Source organism: Penicillium verhagenii, assembly GCF_028828195.1.
Source record: "Penicillium verhagenii strain IBT 33310 chromosome Unknown utg000012l_segment0_segment0, whole genome shotgun sequence".
Lineage (NCBI taxonomy): Eukaryota > Fungi > Ascomycota > Eurotiomycetes > Eurotiales > Aspergillaceae > Penicillium > Penicillium verhagenii.
In genome coordinates, this window is record NW_026643176.1 from 555468 (window position 1) to 575912 (window position 20445).

General features: G+C 49.5%; 11 protein-coding genes across 11 annotated transcripts; 5 read left to right on the forward strand and 6 right to left on the reverse strand.

Moving 5' to 3' along the window:
- Positions 1 to 86: 86 nt before the first annotated feature.
- On the forward strand, positions 87 to 1258 carry N7466_010872 (Gfo/Idh/MocA family protein; the record flags this gene model as incomplete). The annotated part of the gene is made up of 2 exons (XM_057170261.1): positions 87 to 123; positions 198 to 1258. 2 exons carry the CDS (start codon positions 87 to 89, stop codon positions 1256 to 1258), a joined length of 1098 nt encoding a protein of 365 aa, XP_057015993.1.
- Positions 1259 to 1895: 637 nt separating this feature from the next.
- On the forward strand, positions 1896 to 2504 carry N7466_010873 (uncharacterized protein; the record flags this gene model as incomplete). Its single annotated transcript, XM_057170262.1, has 1 exon — positions 1896 to 2504. The coding sequence occupies one exon, from the start codon at positions 1896 to 1898 to the stop codon at positions 2502 to 2504; it is 609 nt and encodes a 202-aa protein (XP_057015994.1).
- A 904-nt stretch (positions 2505 to 3408) lies between these two features.
- On the reverse strand, positions 3409 to 3838 carry N7466_010874 (uncharacterized protein; the record flags this gene model as incomplete). The annotated part of the gene is made up of 2 exons (XM_057170263.1): positions 3409 to 3458; positions 3526 to 3838. 2 exons carry the CDS (start codon positions 3836 to 3838, stop codon positions 3409 to 3411), a joined length of 363 nt encoding a protein of 120 aa, XP_057015995.1.
- Positions 3839 to 4383: 545 nt separating this feature from the next.
- On the reverse strand, positions 4384 to 6190 carry bfr1 (putative nuclear segregation protein (Bfr1); the record flags this gene model as incomplete). Its single annotated transcript, XM_057170264.1, has 3 exons — positions 4384 to 4593; positions 4684 to 5847; positions 6074 to 6190. The coding sequence occupies 3 exons, from the start codon at positions 6188 to 6190 to the stop codon at positions 4384 to 4386; spliced, it is 1491 nt and encodes a 496-aa protein (XP_057015996.1).
- A 320-nt stretch (positions 6191 to 6510) lies between these two features.
- On the forward strand, positions 6511 to 7440 carry N7466_010876 (DNA-directed RNA polymerase core subunit RPB5; the record flags this gene model as incomplete). The annotated part of the gene is made up of 3 exons (XM_057170265.1): positions 6511 to 6612; positions 6719 to 6801; positions 6915 to 7440. 3 exons carry the CDS (start codon positions 6511 to 6513, stop codon positions 7438 to 7440), a joined length of 711 nt encoding a protein of 236 aa, XP_057015997.1.
- Positions 7441 to 8193: 753 nt separating this feature from the next.
- Positions 8194 to 9870, reverse strand: N7466_010877 (putative integral membrane protein Pth11-like; the record flags this gene model as incomplete). The annotated part of the gene is made up of 2 exons (XM_057170266.1): positions 8194 to 9454; positions 9518 to 9870. The coding sequence occupies 2 exons, from the start codon at positions 9868 to 9870 to the stop codon at positions 8194 to 8196; spliced, it is 1614 nt and encodes a 537-aa protein (XP_057015998.1).
- A 1896-nt stretch (positions 9871 to 11766) lies between these two features.
- On the reverse strand, positions 11767 to 13193 carry N7466_010878 (histidinol-phosphate transaminase; the record flags this gene model as incomplete). Its single annotated transcript, XM_057170267.1, has 3 exons — positions 11767 to 12817; positions 12884 to 13054; positions 13108 to 13193. The coding sequence occupies 3 exons, from the start codon at positions 13191 to 13193 to the stop codon at positions 11767 to 11769; spliced, it is 1308 nt and encodes a 435-aa protein (XP_057015999.1).
- Positions 13194 to 13608: 415 nt separating this feature from the next.
- On the reverse strand, positions 13609 to 15225 carry N7466_010879 (phosphatidate cytidylyltransferase; the record flags this gene model as incomplete). Its single annotated transcript, XM_057170268.1, has 2 exons — positions 13609 to 15135; positions 15214 to 15225. The coding sequence occupies 2 exons, from the start codon at positions 15223 to 15225 to the stop codon at positions 13609 to 13611; spliced, it is 1539 nt and encodes a 512-aa protein (XP_057016000.1).
- Positions 15226 to 15591: 366 nt separating this feature from the next.
- N7466_010880 (baculoviral IAP repeat-containing protein) lies at positions 15592 to 18447 on the forward strand (the record flags this gene model as incomplete). The annotated part of the gene is made up of 4 exons (XM_057170269.1): positions 15592 to 15729; positions 15791 to 16087; positions 16146 to 16255; positions 16311 to 18447. 4 exons carry the CDS (start codon positions 15592 to 15594, stop codon positions 18445 to 18447), a joined length of 2682 nt encoding a protein of 893 aa, XP_057016001.1.
- A 310-nt stretch (positions 18448 to 18757) lies between these two features.
- N7466_010881 (U4/U6-U5 snRNP complex subunit SNU23) lies at positions 18758 to 19405 on the reverse strand (the record flags this gene model as incomplete). The annotated part of the gene is made up of 1 exon (XM_057170270.1): positions 18758 to 19405. One exon carries the CDS (start codon positions 19403 to 19405, stop codon positions 18758 to 18760), a length of 648 nt encoding a protein of 215 aa, XP_057016002.1.
- A 511-nt stretch (positions 19406 to 19916) lies between these two features.
- On the forward strand, positions 19917 to 20363 carry N7466_010882 (uncharacterized protein; the record flags this gene model as incomplete). Its single annotated transcript, XM_057170271.1, has 1 exon — positions 19917 to 20363. The coding sequence occupies one exon, from the start codon at positions 19917 to 19919 to the stop codon at positions 20361 to 20363; it is 447 nt and encodes a 148-aa protein (XP_057016003.1).
- Positions 20364 to 20445: the final 82 nt, after the last annotated feature.

Here is a 20445-nt window from a genome sequence, read left to right on the forward strand (position 1 = left end):
TTTATCATTTATCCACGACCGTCCACCCTCAATTCTCTCGAGTATTTGCTCAATCTGTCCTTTAAAACGTGTCTCGTCAATTAAAGATGACGGACTTGGCTAGTATTCGCTGGGGTATCATCAGTACGAAGAATCCCTTTTCCTCGGTTTAAACGAGAGAACCTCCAATTGAGATTCTTACTAAGATTTTTTTGTAGCCACTGGCCTAATATCTTCCTGGTTTGTCGAGGATCTACTTCTTACTCAAACTGATGCAAAAGTCAACCATATTGTTCATGCCATTGGTGCATCTACCCTCGAAAAAGGACAAAAGTTTGCAGCGCAATACTGTCCGATTCAGAACCCAACAATCTACGACTCCTACGAAAAAGTCTACAGCGACCCAGAAGTAGATGTCGTTTATATTGGCACACCTCACGGTCTGCACTATGAAGAATGTATGAAAGCGATCGCTGCGGGTAAAAACATATTGTGTGAGAAAGCCTTCACAATGAACGCGAAGCAAGCGAGGGAGATCTTCGAAGCCGCCGAGAAAAAGAACGTTTACATCGCAGAAGCAATGTGGCTTCGTCATCGGCCAATTTATCTCAAGCTACGAGAGCTCATACATGAGAATAAGATCATCGGGGACGTAACGCGAGTGTTCTCGGATTTTGCCTCCGAAATCGATATACCATCTCTTCCACCGACATCTCGATATCGAGACCTGGCACTCGGAGCCGGGTCGTTGTTAGACATTGGAGTCTATTCTTTGACCTGGTTAGCTATGGCACTTGAAAAGAATGGGAACAATGTGGAAATGCCCAAGATCTTGGCTTCGCAAACCCATGAAGAAGGCATTGAAGTTGCCACGAGTGCGATTCTTCAGTACCCCCGAGGAGCGCTGGGTATCGCAAGCTGCACTACCAAGACCAAGGGGTCCCCTGGAAAGATATTTGCTGTGATTCATGGAACAAAGGGCCATATTGAGGTTTCGGGCAACGCACCATCTTTCCCAGAATCGTTTACTGTGTGGGAAAGGCAGGCCGATCCCGGGACTGCGGAAAAGGTCTTGTTCGATAAGGAGCAGTACAAGAACAAGACATATACGTTTCCAAAAGTGGGACGGGGCTTTATCTGGGAGGCAGATAACACTGCATTGGATGTTTTGGAGGGACGAAAGCAAAGTCATTTTGTGCCCTGGGCGACCACTATTCGGCTGCTTGATATTATGGATGAGATTAGACGCCAGGGAGGAACTGTTTATCCAGGGGAGTGATATTAGTATGCTGCTTGATTGGATACGAATGAAGAATACCTATCACCTCACAAGCCCTGGAGTATACTCGGATAGATCAAAATGATCAATTCCTTATAGTTGGAGTAGGAGTGGGGCGATGATGACGCTCCCATGGGCTTGTGGGGTAGAGATTTGTCTAGTAAACAAAAAACATGGGAATTCCGTAAGAAATTGAACCTGCACATTTTCGGATTGAAATTCATTGTGGATGTATACCTAGGGATCAAAGTCTTATGAAAGTAAATAAATAAAAGAAATAAAAGAAATCAGAAATTTTTTCAAGTGTCGACTTGTGCTCGAGGCCTCGAGTCAATAAGCAACATTGAATTTGCCCCACACGTCGCTGATCCATTCACCAGCCACCTCTTTTTCGACATTTGCATCACATTTGCACCTCCCCCTCGATCAATTGAAATCTTCTCCAACTTCCATTCCACTTTCATATATATACAGTTTGACCTCACATTCCAGCTGCACTGGACACCTATTTATCATCTCAAAGTGGATTCAAACCGCATGTTTTAGCTTTGCGACACCAGTCCGGGCTTATCAGATCATCTCAGCGATCGTCCCAAGTCCAAAGCAAACATTAAACCCACCAAAACCAACCCAAACCATGGATTCCGTTCCATTCCACGATGAAGTAAACCTCGATACAGCAAACTTCATCCCTTCAAGCGACAAGACCCACCATATTTTCTCCTCCCACCTCCAAAAACGCTACACAACGCTCTCCATCCCCTCTACCTACAGCGGTAGTTGTAACCCGGGAACTGTTGTCGGAATTGTGCTAGGCACCGTCGGTGGCCTCGTCTTAATCCTTTACTTGACCTTCCTCGCCTTGAATCCCGGTGGCCTCGCGCGCGGAGTGGGCTCCTCCACGGTCGATGAAGAGGTCGTGGTCACCAGTAGACGGGGACCATCACTGCGCCGACATGGCGATACGATCGAGGTGGTTGAGGAGCGCGACTACAGGGACAGCTATAGGCGCAGACCTAGTCCGCGGGATCGAGATGATGATCGGATTGTCGTTGAGGAGTCCATGACCGGCACGGCGACCTCCGATGGGCGAGATGTGATTGAAGTACTCGAAGAAGAATCATCAGCGATATCCTCTGTATCCACTCGGCCTCCGAGAAGACAAAGAAATCGATCGGGAGTGAGGACAATTGATCCGCTGGACTATGGTGGTGAGAGTGAGTATGGAGGGAGTCGATATCGGTGATCTTTTGCTATCCGATCAAAGAAGAGAGATATCCCCGGCATGAGGGGTTGTGCCTTTCCTTTGATATCAATGACAAGGGATGTTGTCAAGGGCCCGACTTCTTGAGTTGGCAATGATTTTTATGATGGAGTTTCGACCAGCGATGCCGGCAATACTTTGTTCTATTTTCCAAAACTTATGTATGATTTCTGTGAACATGATACTACTAGCTATACAATTTGATGATAATGTGATACCCGTTACAAATGATACCCCGATTGAAACCTCAGGTCGCAAAGAATACGTTCCCCGTTTGCTTGAATCCTGGGAGGCTGCGGGCTCCCACCCATGGATGGTTTTCTCAACTGGGATCCATTTCCAAGGTTGGACTAGTACGGTGTTAGCAACATTCAATGTACACACTTCCAGTGCATATGTGTAGAGTACATTATCAAATGTTGAAGACCTCGAGATCTTTATTGAACGGGTGACTGCATAGATTGGTGTTGTGAAATAAAAAAAAATTGTTCCCGAGAAGACCTCGGAGACCTCAGGATTTAGGAACATTGAACCTTATGGGGACCACCTGAGCATCTTCAAAGTTACGAGTCGGTATGGGCTTTGAAATGGATAAAAATAAAATTTGAAACCAATTGTACAAAACTAGAATTTCCCTTTCCAGTTACAGAAATAACGCCAGGTCCCGAGGTCCATTTTGCGCCGGCAGGAATGAATGAAAGTCAGCCACATGTGCGAAAAACGCCAACACGGGACATCTTATAGTTCCAAAGCAGACCCCCAAAGTATAAGTCTGAGCGAAAGGGAGAAAAAAAAAAACAAGACCATAAAGTCATACTTCAAATACAAAGAGTCAAAAGTGTCAAGTCCTTTATGATACCGCATCCGGCGAAGACCACACCACCCTTTAAAAGAGCATCTCGAGACAACAACAGACCGTCAAACAGCCGAGCAGTCCTTTAAAAAAAAGTAAGCAAGTGCTGAGGAAACGCTTTTAGATCTGCTAGTACTAGCGGGTACTTACCTGCGCAAATGCCACCAGCGGAGCCCATGCCACGGTTACCTTGGTTTTGATTTTGATAGTAGCCCTGGGGCTGTTGCTGCTGGTAATACTGTGGCTGGCCCTGCTGTTGGTAGTACTGTGGCCCCTGCTGATAAGGCTGAGGTTGTTGATAACCTTGCGGTTGCTGTTGATAATTGTAGCCTTGTTGGCCCTGTTGATAGAACTCCGATGCAGCGCCAGGCGGTGGAGATTGATAGCCCTGTTGCTGCTGTTGACCATACTCTCCTTGGTATGCCGGTTGGGGATACGAAGGAGGAGGACTTGTCTGGTTCATTGTTAGTTGAAGGCCAGGCTGTAGATTGATATCGGGGGTTTAAGCACCGGCTTATTGTAAGACATCTCCGGGGATCTCAAGAGTGGAGCCGCTGTCCGATCGATCTGCAGTGTGGAGATATGTGGGTTTTCAGGGTCTGGTCATATACAAGTGATGTTTAAAAAAACGTCGATGAGTCACCGATAGTTCCGAATATGCCGACAGATGAGATTCTTGTCGAAGACTGTTCTTCCAAGGACGGGGTTGAAGTGACGCTGTAGGCGGTCGTGGTAGGCAGAAAAATAAACTAAGCCACCTCGGAGTACGTAGGCGCTTAGCTGAAACCTTCAAGTTAGGTAACAAGATTCTATAGCCTTGAGCCAAAATGAATACCACAAGTAACCATGAAAAAAAGGATAAATCGATTCTGGCTTTTGGGAAACAGAAAGGACGCTGTCCAGATGAATTAAATCACAAAAAAAAAAAGTACAAATAAAAAATGCTTAACTGCACGCAATATGCGACGAATGTGAACAAACTATTAGCAATCGATCGAAAATTGAAATTTATGCCTCGTCCTCCAAGGTCGCAGCCTTGAGGTCTTCAGCAGCATCAGTAACAGCGTCTTGCTCCTGGGCCAGCTCGGCCTCAGCTGTGGGGGCCGCATTGGCCTTGGCTACCTTCTTCGCAGCGTCGGTACGACCATTGGTCTTCTCCTCAGCGCTGGTCTCTTCGGCTTCAAGTCGGGCAATCTCCTCCTTGGCCTTGGCGATGTTCTTTTAAAAAAATACCGTGTTAGTTAATGCTAAATGATCAATTCATAGAGGAGAGGAGGGGTGTGGGATAGAGAGAAGAAATAAACTCACCTCTTCGGTCTTGCTGGCCTGAGTGCTCTTCCACTCAGTGATCTTAGCAGCAAGCTTCTCAATGGCAGCAGGGACATCAGACTGGTTCATGGGAGGGTCAATCTTGACCTTGCTGAAATCCTCGATGATGCCAACGTTCATGTTGAACTTAGTTGCCTCGGGACCAGCGGCACCCTTCTTGCCACCCTTCTTGCCCTTCTTGCCACCGCTGCCAACAAAGTAGTCCTCCTCATCGTCCTTGCGCACAACCTTCATACCCTTAATAGCAGAGTCTTCCACAGTGCGGCCGACACCGGCACGGAAGTTGCTACCTTCATCCTTCTTGTCACTGAGACCAAGAGCAGCAAAGTCGTAAGAGGGCGAGAAATGGCGAATCAGTCCCTGGGCAGTCAGGATCTCATCAACATAGGCGGGGTTTGAAGCTTCCTCAAGCTTCTTGTCAGCGACCTTCTTGCGCTTCTCACGCTCAAAGGCATCACGCTCAGCCTTCTGGCGCTCACGGCGCGCACGGTAAGCCTCGTCCTCGTAATCCTTGTAGGCACGACGAGCCTTGAAGTAGTTGTCCTTAATCTCGCGGATAGCAGCGAACTTCTTCTGTTGGTCGTTGCGCAGCTTGGTACGCTCGTCGCGGAGGGCGTTCAGATTCTTGTAAACACCGTCCTGCTCGGCCTTGATGGCATCGAGCTCCTTCTGGATCTCGCCGTACTTGTCGCCGAGAGCCTTCGCCTCGGGGTTATCCATTGTCTTTCTAAGCTCCGAGATCTGCGCCTTGAGGTCGTTGATACCCTTCTGGGCATCCTCGAGACCAGCAAAGCCCTTGCGCTGCTTGCGCAACTGGGAGATATCAGTCAGAGCCTTGCGCTCATCCACCAATCGCAAAGTACCAGAGTCGACTTGCTTTTCGAGGCGGGCGATCTCCCGGTCGATCTCTTCAACATTCTTGAAGGACATCTTGCCGCGGGAGTTGTTCTGCTCGGCGATACGAGCCTTCAGGGTTGACTCCAGACCATTGATCTTCTCCTGGATGCTAGCGCGGGAGGATTTGAAGCCGGACTGCTTCTGGCGGATCGAGGAGAGTTCGGCGCGGAGTTCCTGCTGCTTCTTGACGACAGGAGAGTCCTGGTTGTTAGGCTTGGCGCTGTCCAGCTTGGCCTTAACTTGGTTCTGTTTGAATGCGAGTTAGCCATTGGTCAGATATTCAAGCCCGAGATCGTGGGAGTTGACTCCGGAAATCAAAAAGAAAAGAAAAAAAACAATAGGGAATGGTGGGGAAGCATGAGGAACATGATGCCACCATGGCCTCCAACATCATTTTGCCAATGCGCACAGTTTGTGAGATCAGATCGAAGACAAAAGCAATTGAAAGTAAAAACGAAAATTAGTATCATACCAGCTTCTCCTGGGCAGCGGTGTGCTCCTTCTCGGCCTGAGCCAAACTGGATTTGTAGGTATCCTCATCGGGCTTGGTGGGCTTAACCCGGGCCTCCACAGGGGTGGTTTCAGCCATTGCGAAGGGATGTGAAGCGAAGAAAATAAAAGAAGGAAAGAATCGCCTCACAGGAGTGAAGATAAGAGAAAGAAAGGAAAAGACCGAAAGAGAGAAGTAAATAACCCACGAGGGGGAAAGGAGAATTAAAACGGTTCGGTCAGTTTCTCCGCTTTTGCTAAACTCATCCGCCTGGCAGAAAGTTCCCGCCGATTTTTCGTCTCATGTCACTCTTCTCAGTTTCCACGCGCGCTACCACATAACATCTGTCTTTGTGACATTTCTCTATCCTACTTCTCCCTCCACCTGTGAATCTCTCGTCGGAGCTCACTTATTTCACTATGGATGGTGAAATTGCCCAGCGTAGTGGTGATGAGGCCGACAAGGAGATGACCCGCCTCTGGCGCACATGGCGAACCGTTTATGAGATGCTGTCAGACCGAGTGAGTTTTTTTCCTTCTAAGGATATGTGAAGACACATGAAGCTTTACAGAGGCGCTAGCGTCTTTCAGCAGGACACGGACTGATCAGTTCTGCAACCGCACTTAGGGCTACGAGGTTTCCGACGACGAGCTCCAACTTTCATTGATCGATTTCAAATACAAATATGCTGACCCTATGGGCTACCCCGAGTATGAAATTACTCCTTTCCTTCAATCTGACAAGCTTGTCATCTTCAATCCATTGGCATATGCGCCCTGTGAGGTACAAGATCCAATTTGACTGACGCGCATTCCCCTACCAGCCGCACCAAAATGAAAATTCAGGCACGCCCCACTGAGGAGATGAAGTTGAAATATACAGCTCTCCCCAGTAAATCCAACCCCAACCCCCAGCCCGACTGCGGTACTATCTACGTTGACTTCTGCCCCGACTCCTCCGGTGTTGGTACCAAGCAAGTGCGCGCATTCAACCACATCGTTGACGAGAGCAACTTCCACACCGGTGTCTTCATCACTCAAACCCCCATCTCGCCCTCTGCCGTTCGTCTGCTCAGCGGTATCCCCGGTCGTATCTGTGAGCACTTCCAGGAGCAGGATCTGCTGGTCAATATCACCCGCCACGAGCTCGTGCCCAAACATGTCCTCCTCAGCCCTGAGGAGAAGGCGCGTCTGCTTGAGCGATACCGTTTGAAGGAGAGCCAGCTTCCACGTATGCAGGTCTCGGACCCCGTAGCCCGTTATTTGGGATTGCGTCGTGGTCAAGTTGTGAAGATCATCCGCAAGTCAGAGACTGCGGGTCGCTATGCCAGTTATCGATGGGTGATTTAAGGGACGAGTGAGAGTCAGAAAATACGGAGCCTTTAGATGGGTCAAATTGAATCTCCGTGGGAAACAATTGGGCTTTTTTTGTTATGGACGAAATAGACACCATCGATCTTAAAGATCGAAAAAACCCCGAGGGAAACTGGGAACCCACCGCATGCGCATTTCGACCTCCCACTCCGACATGAACCCGCTACCACACACCCCAATCAGCAGTTTTGTCAGATGCTAGGGAGAGTCGGGCACGGAGTTCGTTCGTTTTTAATTTTGTTGACTGCACCACACAAACGAAACAAAAAAAAGTTGTATTATGGGCAGCATGGCGTACTTGGCGATTTCTTTCCGCGAGGAGGGAGGGGGTTTCCGACCTTTCCATTACATAGTAATGCTCTGCTGTACTTATGGTTGAGCAAGACTAATTCACTATTCATACATTACTTTTCATGCTTGATTTTATAAAAAAGATGCTGATAGTACTAGTAGTATGTTCATTGTTCATGGCTTCGTTCCGCGTGATGTACAGTACGGTACAAATAGGATTTAAACAGATTGAAAAGGGACTCAACACCAACCCTAAGAAAAGAAACAACACCAAACCCCTGGGTATAATAAACCCCAATCCAGCCCGCTAATCTACTCCTACCGAATTCGATTCAAACTCCCGAGGGCTCCATAATCCATTCCGAACCCATTGCTCCACCCAGAATCGCATTTCATAAGGATATCAAAGTAAAATCAAACATAAATAAGAAAAAGTGTTCAATGAGTAGGTGGGGGGCTCTCCGATAAGAGCCCACCTACATCATGCAGCTCAACATCAAGTGAGACATCTGGTGCAGCTCGGTAAGGTGGAAGGGTATGTTGAGCTCGGGTATTCGCACTCGGAGCAAGAGGTGAAAGAAACCGGGGAGTACTAGGTGTCCGGCCGGTTGATCGGGATGGTAAAACGCCTAGATCTTCTAAAAAGGCTCTTCCTCCCCGAGATGGGCGATTCGCTTGTGTAGGTGAATCTGCATTCTGTGTAATGCGTAAATTTGAGTGGTGTTGTTGAATTTCTTTGTCTTGGTCTAAAAGACCGCCGACATCAAAGAACGACACTCGTGGGGAAGAAAGGGTGGATTGTGATAGCGTGGGCTTTTCGCGTGGAGACTGATTGGTCTTGATGTACTCTCGCGGGCTGATATTCATTTCCAGGCTATCAGTATTCGATACACGGTCGTCATCTGAAGGCCGGCTTTGTTGGAAAGACCACGATGGGTCGAGGGAGCCGGTACGCGCAACGAGTAATGGTATCGGCGGTGCAGGCATAGTTATGGGCACAGTGGAGTGTGACTTATCCGACGAGGACGCACTCGGGTGTAGCTTGGGGTCGAGCCTTATACCAAGGCCACCAGCAAGATCACTATCACTGCCCCATTGGTGCTGCATCACAGTGTTGCGACGAACATAGCCGTTATCTATGCTTTCACTGACGGAGGCGGAGGCCATATCGCGCTTGTATTTGAGTTTCTTAACGCCACGGTCGCGGACAAAGGAACCTATGACGAGGGCATTGGAGACGGCTGTTGCGGCGAGAATTTCGAGAGAGGCGATGAGGGAGCGATAGGGTTGATTTCCGCGCCGTTCAATGACGGAGGGGACACGGTAGCTGGTTATTCCGACTAGGAGGAGAGAGAGACAAAACAGGATGACTAGGCCAATTTTGCGTTTGACAGGCATTTGGGACATGATGACGATTGGGACAGGAAAAGCGATGAGAAGAAGGTCGGTAATGATGTCGCAAGTACCCATTGTGATAAGCTGCGCATAACCACAGCGGCATCTTGGACCGGGATTTGGAATGACCTGCCAGTAGTCTTCGAATGGTTGACATTCAGCTAGAGTTGCGATCACAACGGCTACCAGCGTCGAGGCCAAGAAGAAGTGAACGAAGCGTAGGAAGATCGCGGTTGATCGACGTGAGACCATGCCCGTGACTCGTTCCAGAAATTCACAGACAGTGAGCTTGGCCGTCCAAATACTAGGATGATCGTTTCAAATCAGTACGACACAGTTGACCCGACGGACTGGGGGCATGTCTCACAAGATCGCATAGAATATCCTTGCTACCAACACAAGTTTACTTCCCAACTTTCGTTCCGATATTTGTTCATCTGTCAAACCGGCCGTCTGAACGTTGTTCGTACCATAGGTCAAGACGAAATGTACCAAGACCATGCGAGAGACAAGGGGGATCACGCTGAGCGCCATCACTTTGTCCTCGGGAAAGAAGCGCTCCATGCGCACATAGCGGCCGCATAGACGAACGATAATGATAGCCAGAGAAAAAGCGGTGGCCCACCAGCTCATCAACAAAGCCGGATTAATCTCTTCGCGGGATTCGTAGGCGGGAGGAATTTGGGAGTAAAGGCCGCGTACGACTATAGATGACTCCATGATCCCCCGCCGCCTCCGAAGAGGGGCCTTTTGCAATTCTGTGGTGAATTCAATCTTTGTGCGTCATCAAACTGCTCACCCAGGACGTACACACGATCTTTTACATGTCGCACGTGAGAAGCATCAAAGATTCGTGGATTCAAGGTGTTGAGACTCGGTGGGGAACGTGAAGTGGCACTAGTAGGGGCGATCCGCGAAGCCCACTAGGTTATCTCCGGGGAAATGGGGGTGCAGCTTGTGCCCCAGTTAGATAAAGAGCTCAATACCACTCTTTGTTGCAGAGGCGATATTTTGTAAGTGAAACGAATATGCCGCACAAGCAAGGCCAGTTGCCAAATAAGAGAGGAAGAGAGAGGGGAAATCGAAGAATCGGTGAGTCCCGGAGAAACAAGTAAAGTGAGGTCCAGCCTTGATTGCGAGGGCGAAAAAAGCGACAACGCGATGATAACAAAACGAGCCAGTGATATGCTTCGTGCTAATCTCCTTCCTAACCTATGGACATAAACAGAGGAAGATCCATCGCATACCTTAACCCGAGCAGATAGGATGACTCTGATTCGCGCAATCAACTGGGAATGAGCTATTCCACCACCATCCTAGTCAAGCTGACGCCAGCGGGTAAATCAGTGGGAAACCAAAACCGGGTCATTGGTTTTGGGGGAAAATCGGAGGATCCATCGAGTATTCGGGCATCATTGGTTCAGATCTGCGGTGTAGAAAGCCAAGTTGTTTGGTCCGGAGTCCGGGAGCTTTGACCTTGATGGAGAGTACATGCTGCGACATGTGAAATTGGCAGTATCGAGAGAGATACAAAGCAACTGAGATACAGAGATACAGGAACATTTGAAAGTTATCTCCAGTATTGATGCTGATTAGCTTTACCATGGTCCATACTCCATGTGGCGAGCTGTTAGTCCGAGGTTGTGCAATGCTGTACAGTCCATATCTGTACACGTGAGAGTTGCCTAATCCAGGGCTCCTAATATGGAAACAGCAGCCTCGCGCTTATCCTGATTGGGGGTTTTTTAGATGGCCTAGAACGGATATATCAGCTGATAACAGAACCTTTTGAGCCTTCAAGGTTCTTATCGAGCCTATGATCTATCGTCTACTAGTAAATTTTGGATAGGAAACAGAATGGCGTTGAACAAAACAAAGACCCCGGAAACAATAGAAGGCCATTGTTAGCATTCGGGGCAACGGAGCACGCGACATAGATACGAGACATCAATACTAGTTAATATTGCCTCACAGCCTCCATCTTACGCCCCAGTACACTAGTGGAGCCTCGCCATTCAGTTAAAGTCCGACAGTCCAATCAGAATGAATTCAAAACTCAAGTGCTGATAAGCTAGATAAATTTCTGGATAAAATAGCCTGTACATATAAACAATCAAAAGTTGGGCCTAGCTTCAAACACTTGAATCAAATTTATATAGGAAGTTGTTATCATGTGAATGGCCGGGGATGTATAAATGAGTGCAAGTAAAGAGCGCCACACAGTCAAATTTCCAGATAAAGTAGTAAGCACTTATCCAGATGTCTCTAGGCCCTAGTACCCCTGAATGTATCCAACCTTGGAAGTGTACATGTTGACTATGTACGTGCTTAATACTTGGAATGGGCATATACTCTGTACTCAAGATGAGTACCTACCCAGATACTTGAGATAGATTTTGACCGTATCGTACTCACTGATCCATCTCCTACTTTTCAACTAACATTTGAACAACTGGGGAACTCAGGTGACAAAAAAAAAACACAGGCACCCATGTACTAAAGGTGGATAAAGGGGGAGATATGTCCCTGGAAATATAGTAGAGATAATCTCCCAAACTCTATTTAATCGTATGCACATGTGACATTTGAACCTTGGGGGAAGGGGGGGTTCTCAAGTTACCCAACCACTGCAGCGGCCGCATCCTCCCGCCGCTCTTCGTCCCGAAGCGACTGAATGCCGACTCCCGCCTGCAATCCAGCCAGAACAACCCGCAGCTCCTGCAGGAACCTGGTGACCTCCGTTTCAGTACCAACGGTGATCCGAATACAGCCCTCACATCCATACTCCTTACCGCGGAACCGCACCACAACCCCACGCTTCTCTGCCAACGCCTCATACGCTGCTAGCGCGACCACGTTGCTTGGTTTCCCGGTGCTATCCAAAATCTCCACCAACAAGAAATTCGCGTCATTCCCGCCCAGGAACCGCCCAACACCGGAAATCTGCGGTAATTCGCGGAGCAAACGCTCGCGCTGCGCGACAATCTGCTCACGGTACTGGCGCATCACCGCCATATTGGGGCCCGTCAATGCAGCGGTCGCGAGCGCGCTGGTCGGGCTAGAGATGTTGTAGGGGGCCTTGAGGCTGTTCAGGAGTCGTGCGATCTCGGGGCTGGTGAAGGCAACGCCGAGACGGATGCCGGCAAGACCAAATGCCTTGCTGAGGGTCTGCATGACCGCTAAATTGGGCCACTCGGTGACCCACTCGGCCAAACTGGAGCCATCCTCAGCGAAATCGATGTATGCCTCATCAACGATCACTATGCCATTCCATGTAGGGTGTTCCAGCACCTTGCGAATATCCTCCTTGCGGATCAGGTTGGCGGTCGGGTTGCCCGGAGAGCAGATATACACGAGTTTGATGGAGGGGTCGGCGGATAGGGCCTCATTGACCTTGTCGGCCTGCAGCTGGAAGCCGTTGTTCACATCCAACGGCACCTTGACTATGTCGATATCGTTAACCTGGGCGCTCACGCTGTACATTCCGTAAGTCGGTGGGCATGTAAGGATTTTGTCCTTGCCCGGTGTGCAGAAGCATCGTAGCATCGCATCGATAGCCTCATCGGACCCAACACCTACGAACAGGCTCTCGGGCTTTAGGGTCTTTTGTGTGTGGTGGTGAGTATTGCGGAGATTGCAGAAGAGCTGCTTAAGTTCGATCTGGTGACTATAGAGTTCAAAGAAGGGTTAGGAGATCCCCCATAAAGTCTCAATGAATAAATGGGGACCTTACGGATCGGGGTATCGGTTCAAGCCCAGGAAATCAATCTCGGGCTTGGAGGCGCCTGTCGCATCGCCGGTCTTCGAGGCCTGCAGGGCACCCTCGCTGTTCAGTGCTAGACCGGGGCCGTAGGCATTCTCATTCGCATCCAGCAGGACGTTAGTCCCATCGTCTTTGTAGTCACTGATTCGTTAGCGCGAGAGCGAGATCGGAGATCGCATTCCGGGCCGACCTACTCTCTGGCGCAGCGATAGGGCTGCAATTGCAGAATATTAGGTCGAGCGCATTTTGACAAGTCGAATGGTGATGTTCTGGAAGCCATTGTGGGTGAGAATATGTTTAGACAAGATATTAAGTGCAGAAGCAAAAGTTGGTGGGGTGGCGGGGATTTAAGGTGATCACCGAGAAAGCGGAATCGTTCGAGTCATCCGCATTGGAATGACTCAGACAAACAACATGAAATCTGCGGTCAGATTGATAAGACAATGAATACATCGTACTAGCATTAGAATCAATTGCGCATATTTCAAACTTATCAGAGCCATTACTTTCGCCTAGTACTATCAAACACACACTTTACAGCTTTGACGAGCAACCTCTTTTGGGTGCTATATGTATTATTTTTTTTTGCAAATGCATAGATGTCGGATACAATGATTGGGAACAAAAGTGCCACACAACGCCCCACAAATGCCTGTCTTCTCCTGATGACTTGGACAATATGCCACAGGTTTATTTTACTCATCCTTTTTGTCAACTTTTGAAGACTCCCTTTTAGCCTCCTCTGTAGCCGCAGCCTTGGCAACGGCTTGCGACTTTCTGTGCTTTTCGCGCTTCTCCTTGATATAGTTCCAACTCTTGCCAATACCTGCAGTCAAAGGACCCTTAATGGTCTGGATTGTGCTGGGCCAGCGAATTGTCTTCATGATCGACGTAGAAACCTCCTCTTGCAGCTTCTCATCACTGGCAATACGGCGCTCAAAGGGGCCTCCCTGGGGTCGACGGACGATATCTTGTGTGTCGTTGTTTTCGGCCATCATTTTGTTGAACTCGACACGAGGGATTGAGTACCGGCCCTGGTATTGGAAGTATAGCTTATCACGGAACGATTCAGGAAGACGGCGGACCATATTTCCACGCCGAATCGGGTCCATATCCTGTGCCATCCCCATGATGGCATCCGGGTCGTCGATCCAATTTTCTTGGCTGCATCGAGGATCTTGGAAGGAGACATTTGGCATGTTGTTGATGAGTGGGGCGTATAGACGTCGGAAGTGTGCCATCTGCCCCGACACAATGTTGCGCACCTTGCCGGGATCCTCTGCTGGTAGCACCATGCGCAGGTCGCCCATATAACTGATCCCCGCGATGGTACTATAGAGCTCAAACTCGCTGAAACGCTCAGGGAGCAGGAGTAAGGCCACGCGCAGAGCGGACAAGAGATTCATCTGATTGGCCAATCGCACTTTAGGATGGTCGCGAAGGATCTTGACAGGCTTTTGCAAGCGGCCGGCCAGATATAAAGTATCCCATCGGGTAAGGTCCTGGCACAGGGTATCCAGATTCACAACGCCGTATTTAATCAGTGTTCCGCTTACTGTAATATGGGTGTTGAAGTAGACACCAGCCCCAAATCGATCCTGGACCTGGGAAACTGCATACGAACCGAGGGAGCCCAACCCGGAATAATGATCGCGGTGTTGGGTCAGGTTAAGATCATGCCAGTGTTGAGAGTAGGATACTCCGAAAATGAAGTCAATCATCTTTCCGGGCCCCTGTTGCATATTCTTGATGGCAGCTGGCGCTGAGGGATGGGTTGGGGTCGAGGAAGCTGCACTGCCATTCTGTGCAAAGACTCCCGATCCATAGGCAAACGCATAGCGAATCGGTGCCCGAAATTGCCACAGAATCTGTCGCAAAGCTTCTTTGAATTCCTGATTGATTATCATATGTTGATTGACTCCAAAGTCCTTCGACGGAAGCTCGGAGAAGTTGGAGATTTGTAGGTTCGGGTTTTCGTCCCAGTCCGTATCGGACAACGATGGGGATGTAGAGAATGATGCCGTTGACGATAATTTGGAGGGAACATTGTACAATAATGATGATTTTAAAGGAGTGGCATTCGCTGGTCGGATCAAAGGAGAGTCTAGACTCGAGCGGGAATCGATTGCGAAACAACGAACCGAAGCGGGCAGCCTCGGGAGAGCCAAATAACGAAGGCGAGCCCGACAGAGAGAGATGGGGGCGCTACCCCGAGAAACCACCTAAAATCAGTGTTAACATGACATGTCCTTCCTCCAGTATCTGTTTCGATCAAATTTGGGGTTGAGGTTCCGACGTACGGCTGATCGCATGGAAGCGGCTTCGGATAAGGAGCGGAGCGCACGGCTCAAGATAAGTAGATCAGGAAAGATGACAGCCCCGGAATCAAGGAGCGTAGATGAAGGGAAGGTCAATTGGCCAGAGCAGAGGGCTTAATTCAAGTCCCAAGCTAATTCAACAATAAATTCCCAGAAAGACTCCCGTGAGTCTGACGTCGGAAGCGATGACATAATATCGTCACGTGAACCCGCGTTTCGCATAACAACGCTATCAACAAGTGTAAACAGACCGTATCAACATCGACCAACCCCGCGCCCTCGACAACCAGCACCGGCTTTTGACTCCCGCGACCCGGGACTGAGGACCGACTGTGTTGTATCCGCCAAATATCTACAACCATGGGCTCAGAAATGGATACGTTCACGGCTCGCCTGGCCAGTTTCGACGTTGTGCTCAAACCTGAGAAGCGGAGATCCTCGGGCGTCAAAGGTCCCAGATTCATCGCATGGCCTCATTCAAAGCCATCGCCAGCAGAGGTACTCATTATGCCATGACGAAAATTTACAATCCAGCTAACCACAATGGTTTTTTCTTCAGTTGGCGCAAGCAGGCTTCTTCTACAAACCCTACGAGAGCAACCCCGACAACACAACGTGTTTTGAGTGCGGCCGCGCATTAGATGGATGGGAAGAGGAGGATAACCCGATTACAGAGCATCTGAAGCATTCTCCAGACTGTGGATGGGCGATTACTATGGACATTCAACAGAACAGCTCCAATCCTTCAGCTATCGAGGACCCGACTAGCGAGCGCATCGCCCAAGCGCGGTTGGCAACATTTGGCTCAGCGTGGCCTCACGATGAGAAACACGGCTGGGTCTGTCAGTCTGAGAAGGTAAATTCTAACCTTCGGTCTCATTTTCACTGGAACACACTCTGATGAAAGACAACAGATGGTTGAAGGTGGCTGGTATTTCTGCCCGACAGAAGAGAGCAACGACTTGGCCAGCTGTGCCTACTGTAAGCTCTCTTTGGATGGCTGGGAGCCCAAAGATGATCCATTGTAAGTCCCGGTCGTTCCTTCCTGTTGCAGAAGACAAAATCTGACACTTTCCCAGCGAGGAACACTACCGCCGCTCGTCAGAGTGTTCATTTTTCGTGTTTGCACAGCCCCCGGCAAAGAAAGGCAAAGGACCGAAGTCAAAAAAGCCTCGCGTTTCGAAGGCCTCCTCTCGTCTATCTACCCAGTCCATCGGCACTACCGCATCTGAAACCCCGGAAGTGGACTTGGACGAGTCAATGGACCAAAGCATCATGTCACAAGCCAGCGTGAAACCGAAAACTACAAAGAAAGGAGCAAAGGGAAAGGGTAAATCCAGCAAGAACAAAAAAGATGAAGTAGAGGCCGAGAGTCAAATGGAGATTGAGAGTGTTGAACCCGAGCAGGCGGAGACAGAAGCCCCCAAAACGAAACGCACAGGCCGAGGAAGAAAAAGAATCAGTGAGGAAATCTCACGGGATGAGTCCGAGCCAGTGCCCGAGCCCAAGCAACAATCAATCGAACCACCTAATAAGCGCCGCAACACAAGAACTCGAAGCAGTAGCGTCTCTCAGTCCTACAACTATGAAAATGATCATGATATGCCGGACATTGGTTCTGTCGATGAAGAGCCCCATGAGGAACCCAAGAAGGGCGGCAAGGGATCGAAGAAGGGGACCAGCAAGAGCCGTAAGGCTTCAGATGTCTCAGCCACGTCCAAGTCTACCTCTAAATCTCGCCTGGAGAGGAATTCGGAGTTGGGTGCATCTATCGAGGCAGGTCTCGAAGCAGAATTGCCAGACCCGGTCGAGCCTGAACCACCGGTGCAGCCAGAGCCTGAGCCGGAGGCCGAAGTCGAGCCGGCCCCTCGTACTTCTAAAAAGACCAAAACAAGCAAGAAGACTAAAGCCGCCAAAGCGGCTGAGCAACAAGCGCAGGAGTTGAAAGACTCTATGGACCTCGATAATCAATCTGAGAAACAACCCGAGGCCGTTGCTGAACCCGAAGCTGACGCCATGGAGGTCACGGAAGAGCAAGCTGAACCAGCTCCTAAGGTCAAGGCCACCAAGGGTCCTAAGAAGAAGGGAACCAAAAAGGCGAAGAAAGAAGAGAGCAAGTCAAGGGCCTTGACATCACGAGAATCTTCCGAAAACAAGCCCACAACTGAAAATCAAGTTATGGAAGAGCAACATGAATCATTTATATCAGTTGAGATCGTCAAACAAAACATGGAGCCTCAACCCAAGCCTCAACCCCAGCCTCAACCCGAGTCCGAACCAGAGCCCCAGCCTGAGCCAGAAGTGGCAACTCCTGAGAAGCCTGCCACCAAAAAGTCATCGAAGAAGGAAGACAAGGCAAATAAACCCAAGAAGTCGAAAAAGAAGGAACCATCTCCTCCCCCCGAACCGGTTATGGAAGAGATGATTGAGGAGCCCAGTCCAGAGAAGTCCGAACCTGTGTCTCCATCTGTAGACGAAGAATGGGGAACACCAGATGATCTACCGGACCAAGTCGAGATGGTTGCACCTGCAGAGCCTTCTCCGGAACCTTCTCTGGAGCCCTCTCCACAGCCCTCGCCGGAGCCCTCTCCTGAACCGCAGACTAAACAGCGGACGCCTGTGCCTCCCAAGACAGTCAAACGCTACAGCGATATTCCCCAGGAGGAGCGTCTCACGGAGTCTATTGCGAAACCACGAACTTCTCGAGGAAGTATGCAGAGAGCGTCTCGTGGTTCAAAGCGATCCGTTTCGCCTCTTCCACCCGCATACCAGCACACACCATCAATGTCTCCACAATCATCGGATGCCGAAAATCGACCCCCCTCATCTCGACTTTCAGTTTCCCGCCCAGTTCTTCCGCCAGCGGAGCCGCGGGATCGGACTCCGCGAACAGCAGCTACCCCATCACCATCCAAACGCAACTTCAACGGTGGATTTGCGGCTTCTGCTCATCCCTGGACTCCGGTGGATATTGATGAAGCGCTATTCGGAGAGGCCAGTGACAAGGAGAATGCCGATCTTTCTGGACTGTTCAAGGGCATGAAGCGAGGACTGACTAGCCCTGAGAAGAAAATGACAGTGGAAGAGTGGATCAAGTGGAATGCGAAGAACGGAGAAGAGCGGCTCAAGCGTGAATGCGAGCGGCTCGTCAGCCAGTTTGAGAAAGAAGGAAGTCGAGGCATGCAACGACTCGAGGCCATTGATTGTATTGATTAAACGAGCATACGCGTTTCCTAGGTGTTTGGTTATTTTATTTGGTATGGATCTGGCGTCTTTTGGCGGCGCCCTAGGGGTCTTTCATGATGGTTGAATATGGTCACATTTTTTCTGCTTTGATTATTCAATGCCAATAATTTTTTTGAACCCACGCCGATGTTGTCGTGGGTTACCATATACAGGTCTTGCGTACGTAGTACTGGTAGACATAAGATGTTTTAAAAAAAAAACGCCCCCACAAGATAAAATATGAACTGGAACGCCATGGGTATCATAAACAGGTCCCGTATCCCCAAAATCCCAGTCGTCTTTAGGCGATAATTCCCAACCGGCCTTCCCAGCCATCATCTTCCTTCTTAACGCCATCGCCACCCTTCCGACGCTTTTCATTCCGCTTGCGCCTCCGCTCCTCCCTCTCCTTCGCATCAATCTCCTCCCGCTCCCGCAGACGTTCTCCAAGATCCAACTGCCACGCCTTCCTCTCCTCTTCCTCCCTAACTCTCTTCCGACGCATCAACATTCTCAACCGCTCCCGCACCTCGCCAACCGAGGCGCGCATAACATCTCCACTCTGCCCCGTCGCAATCAAATGCTGCTTGCTGTTGTAGTGCTCCACAAGTTGAATATTATCCTTGAACGTGAGATCACAGTCCGCACAGTAGAATCCCGCTCCGCGACCGCGCTTTCCGAGCGCCGATCCCGCCGGCACCATGGTTGTCTTGCCAACCATGGAGGCCACATCCAGTCGTTTATTGCGGGCAGAGGTAGCCTCGAGGGAGCTGAAGTCGACCGGGGCATGGTACTTCTTGCCGAGTAGTTTGGCTTCGTAGCGGGCTCTGCCTTCGGCTTTACGCTTGGTTTCTTCGTCGGCGGCCTTTTTGCTGTATTCTTCGCGATCCCAGGTTTTGCGGAATTCTGTGTCTGAGGCCGGGGGCCCGGAAGAATTGGGTTTGGACATTTTGGTGGGTGTGTAGTGTGAAGCAGTGGGAGAAAAAGAAGCTTGAGATGGAAAGTCAAGTTGGAGGTTTAAGCTTGGTGCTCAATCTGTATTAGGTAAGCGGGCTTCGCAATTTACACTTGGGAGTTCCTTGGAGTTTGTCCTTGTGACGATTGTCGATGTAAAGTCATTGTTTTGCTACTGATTACATTTTCGAAATTCGACATCTGAAGTCTTCAAGTTCAAAGTGACAGAAGTACGGTTCATCGGGATTACTAGTAGTGGCTTGAATGATATGGTTGCTGCCTCACAAGTTACTCCTCCAATCGCAGGCAACCTCCAAATCAACCTCACACCATCACATAACCGATGCAAACCATCATTTATAACTATTAGCCTATAAAGGACAACAATGCAAATGGAGCTACAATACAGGCAGCCATTTTGTGGACCTCCAAGTTCTTCTTAAGCAAGTCTGAGCCGCTTTCTTCTAAATGAAACCTCGTCTTACCATCTTCACAAAACAAACCAAATGGAAACCTCAACAACCCCACAGTCCGCCATCACACCTGGGCTTAAGCTACTAGCCTTTCCCACTGAAATACACTTCCAAATCGCTTCTTATCTCTCTTACCCTGATGCACTGGCTCTAAAACACACAAGTCGCCATTTCTATGGTGCGGTGAATACAAACGTGCGCCTCAAAGTCCAATGGCTTGTCGAGCGTTTCGAGCGCAAACTGGAATGTCCGATGGAGAAATGCTCCTTTCGTACCGACGAGGACTTCTGTAACAAACAGGTTCGTCGCATAATGGAAAAGCGCCGACGGCATCTCGAGTGTCGACCTATACCTGGTGGTTGTTGGGTAGTAGAGGGCCAATCATGTCGAGCCAGTGTGGTGCTGTCGTGGTATGCGAGAGATCGGGGACAAAAGATTGTCTTCAAGCGGAGCCGTTTATGGATGCGACAAGGTCGGTGAATGAGCCATGCTCTGTTCATGTTCAGTTGCTAACGTAGTGCTTGGGGTGCAGCTGTAATCTTCGATCTTTTTGTGGTAGTGA